This window comes from Cariama cristata, unplaced genomic scaffold (assembly GCF_000690535.1).
Source record: "Cariama cristata isolate BGI_N322 unplaced genomic scaffold, ASM69053v1 scaffold9258, whole genome shotgun sequence".
In the NCBI taxonomy this organism is placed as follows: Eukaryota; Metazoa; Chordata; class Aves; order Cariamiformes; family Cariamidae; genus Cariama; species Cariama cristata.
This window is the reverse complement of record NW_009632806.1, coordinates 3,247-5,976: the sequence shown is the minus strand read 5'-3', so window position 1 is coordinate 5,976 and position 2,730 is coordinate 3,247. Positions and strand designations below refer to the sequence as shown.

At 56.6% G+C, this 2,730-nt stretch overlaps 1 protein-coding gene across 1 annotated transcript in view; it reads right to left on the bottom strand.

Annotated features, from left to right (window-relative positions):
* Positions 1–739: 739 nt before the first annotated feature.
* Positions 740–2,730, bottom strand: part of MAVS (mitochondrial antiviral signaling protein) — a gene marked incomplete at its 5' end in the record, with an annotated part of 4,694 nt that continues 2,703 nt past the window's right edge. Inside the window, 2 exons of the mRNA XM_009706507.1 lie at positions 740–1,426; positions 1,943–2,097. Of these exons, the coding sequence (XP_009704809.1) occupies positions 740–1,426; positions 1,943–2,097 (842 nt within the window). The remainder of the gene's footprint in view (positions 1,427–1,942; positions 2,098–2,730) is intronic.

Below are 2,730 nucleotides of genomic sequence, written 5' to 3'. Positions count from 1 at the left end.
AAGCAAGACAACAGCTCTCGGGAGAGGGGACAGCTTGCATGCGGTCTGGCGTGGTGTGTTCTCATCACAACAGCATCTCTTGTCACGACTGAGCAGAAGGCAGCGTGACTTGGTGCACTGGGGTCCTGCCCGTGCACCCAGCACTGGGGGAAAGGAGCAGCAGAGATGAGTCAAGGTCCTAGCAGCAGAGCCACAGACACCAAGTAAGGCAAATTCAACACAAGGCACCTGGTGAAAGCTGCTGCACAGACCCTCGGGCACATTTTCAAGCAGAGATGAGCAGAGCCAAGAAAATCAGGTTCACGTTTACAGGATGTCTGCAAAGCCTCTCCTGGCTGCACTGCCCAGAGGGACCCGGGGGGTCACCCTTTGGACCACCAGGACATGTTTCCCTGGGGTCTCCTGGGACCAAACAAGGAAGATGTGGAGAATTGCCATGAGAACTTTCTTTTTTGACTGAAGGGATGACGCTCTGAGTGAGACCCTCTCTATGGGTGTAAAAGGAGAAGGCTACAAACAAGAAGATGGTTGGGAAATGGGAGGGGAACAGACCCAAACCCAACAGCATCACGCAACCAAGGCCTCTTCCAGCAAAACCTTCCAGAAAGAGATTTAAAAATGCCCTGACCATCCCCCCCTGGCACTGCTCTTCAGGTTTCAAACATGTTGGCCAAATTCCTGCTATGAAGAGGAATCGGCCAGGCTGAGTGACGGTTGTGACATCCCATCCACTCCAGCGCTACTTCTGCAATCGAGCGTACACCAAAAATGCCACAGCTGAAATCACAGCGATGCCCACAGCTGGAATGATGTATTGCAGGGACAGCCCGTTGCTGTCCCCTGGGGGGACTTCAGCCTGAGATGAGCTGGTTGCAGTGCCACAGCCCCTGCTCGAGTCAAAAACTGCAGGGTTTCCCAGGGGACTGGCTCTGTCTCGGAGGTCAGTGCCTACCCCGAGCTGGGTGCTGGGGTAATGGTCCACGCGGACCTCGTGGGTGCCCAGGGAGGTGCTGTCCCAGCTTGGAGGTGGATGGAAGTCTCTGGTTGCTCCAGCTGCCTCCTCTTCCCCAGGGTCTGCTCGAGCTGCTGGAGCTGGGCATCCCAAGGAGACTCTGGAGAGCGATTCTCCTGAGTTTGAGCTATCCGTGCTCACCATGAGCGGGTCGCTGCTGAAGGTGAGGCTCTTGGATGCCTTGGAATAAGGGTTGTTGAGCCCCTGAGAGCCTGGGCATTTGCTGGCCGCCTCTGGGCTCTCCCCAGGCATGGAGAGAAGGACACCCGGCTTGCTGAGCTCCACATCCCTCTCCATGTTGCTGCAAGATGCCCAGATGCTCGTGGCAGAGCTCACCCGGGAGGCCGTCCTCCCAGGTGTGCCTTCAAAGCTTCCTGCAACAGTCAGGAGAGGGTCTGCCGAGGCTGGGAGCACCTTTGGGAGACAACGAGAGCGGCTGGGTGCCACAGGGAGCACCCATTTGGCCGGGTCTCGGACTTTGTCATGCAACAAGGCCACTTCAGCGCTCAACCACCACTTCTCCAGCCACTACAGCAAAGTTGGGTCACAGGTAACTCCCAGGGCTGGGAGAGTGAATGGGGCAGGGACGTGTTGGGGCTCCAGGGAGCCTTTGGGATTTGGGGGAGATGTGGGAAGGAAAGGGAGACAAGCAGCGAGGAGAGGGGTGGAAAGAGGCACCTGGAAGCCAGGAGACTGACTGACAAGTCAAGGAGGGGAAATAAGGAGTCAAAGCCCGACAAACCTTGGCTCCCTTCTACCATGCTCCAAAATACAGCATCTGGATGGGAATGTGAACACAGCGGGGAAAAAAAGCCCTGGATAAACTTGCCACCAGCTCAAAATCTTATGCTGCAGCAGAAAATCTCCGAGCCAAGGAGAGTTTGCAAGGACCTGAATGAAATGCAAGTGGCAAGGGGAAAGTTCACCTACTTTCTCCTTCGTTGGCATGGAAGGGATGCTGCTGGCTGTCTCCCCCACCGGCGGTTTCTCCTCTTGTACAGGAGGCTTCATGGAGGTGTCGCAGGATGGGGAAGCATCTCTGGGCACAGGCGTAGCAACCAGGGTAGTCGTTTCCATCAAAGTGTCTGTCGGGGAGAAAACAAAATGCATTGTGTTAATCAGGAGACCTAAAAAGTGAGTTTTGCTCTTCCTCAAGACTGCTGCAACAGGATTCTCCCAAAGCTGAGGAGGCTGCACAGGGAACAGGACCCAGCATCCTCAGTGTCAAGCAGGGCAGGCATAGAATCATAGAACAGCATCATAGAATCGTTTAGGCTGGAAAAGACCCTTAAGACCATCGAGTCCAGTGTCCCCCCTGCCGATGGGTTTGCAGGCAAGGGGAGTGGGGCAGCACCTGCAGCATCAGCACCCTGATCAAGGGAAACATAGGCTTTTAAGGCTCCTGCGGGAGCTGAGCTCTATGGCCAACAGCTGCCAAGAGCATCTCCAGAGGGATGGGGGTCCTGGAGCGGCCCCAGCCCACTTCCCCCCGGCCAGGAGATGCTGACCCCACACAGCAGCGGGGAGAAGGCTGGGGGGGGTGGTTGTCCCTCCCCTCAGGACTCTGGAGAGAAGGGCAGGGCTTTGTCCTGGCGCGTCCCTCCCCTCAGGACTCTGGAAAGAAGGGCAGGGCTTTGTCCTGGCACCCAAGGCCCATGCAGGAGGCAGATGCAGGAGATGTTAAATCCCCCCCCAGACACCAGCTGCAGGACATGAAC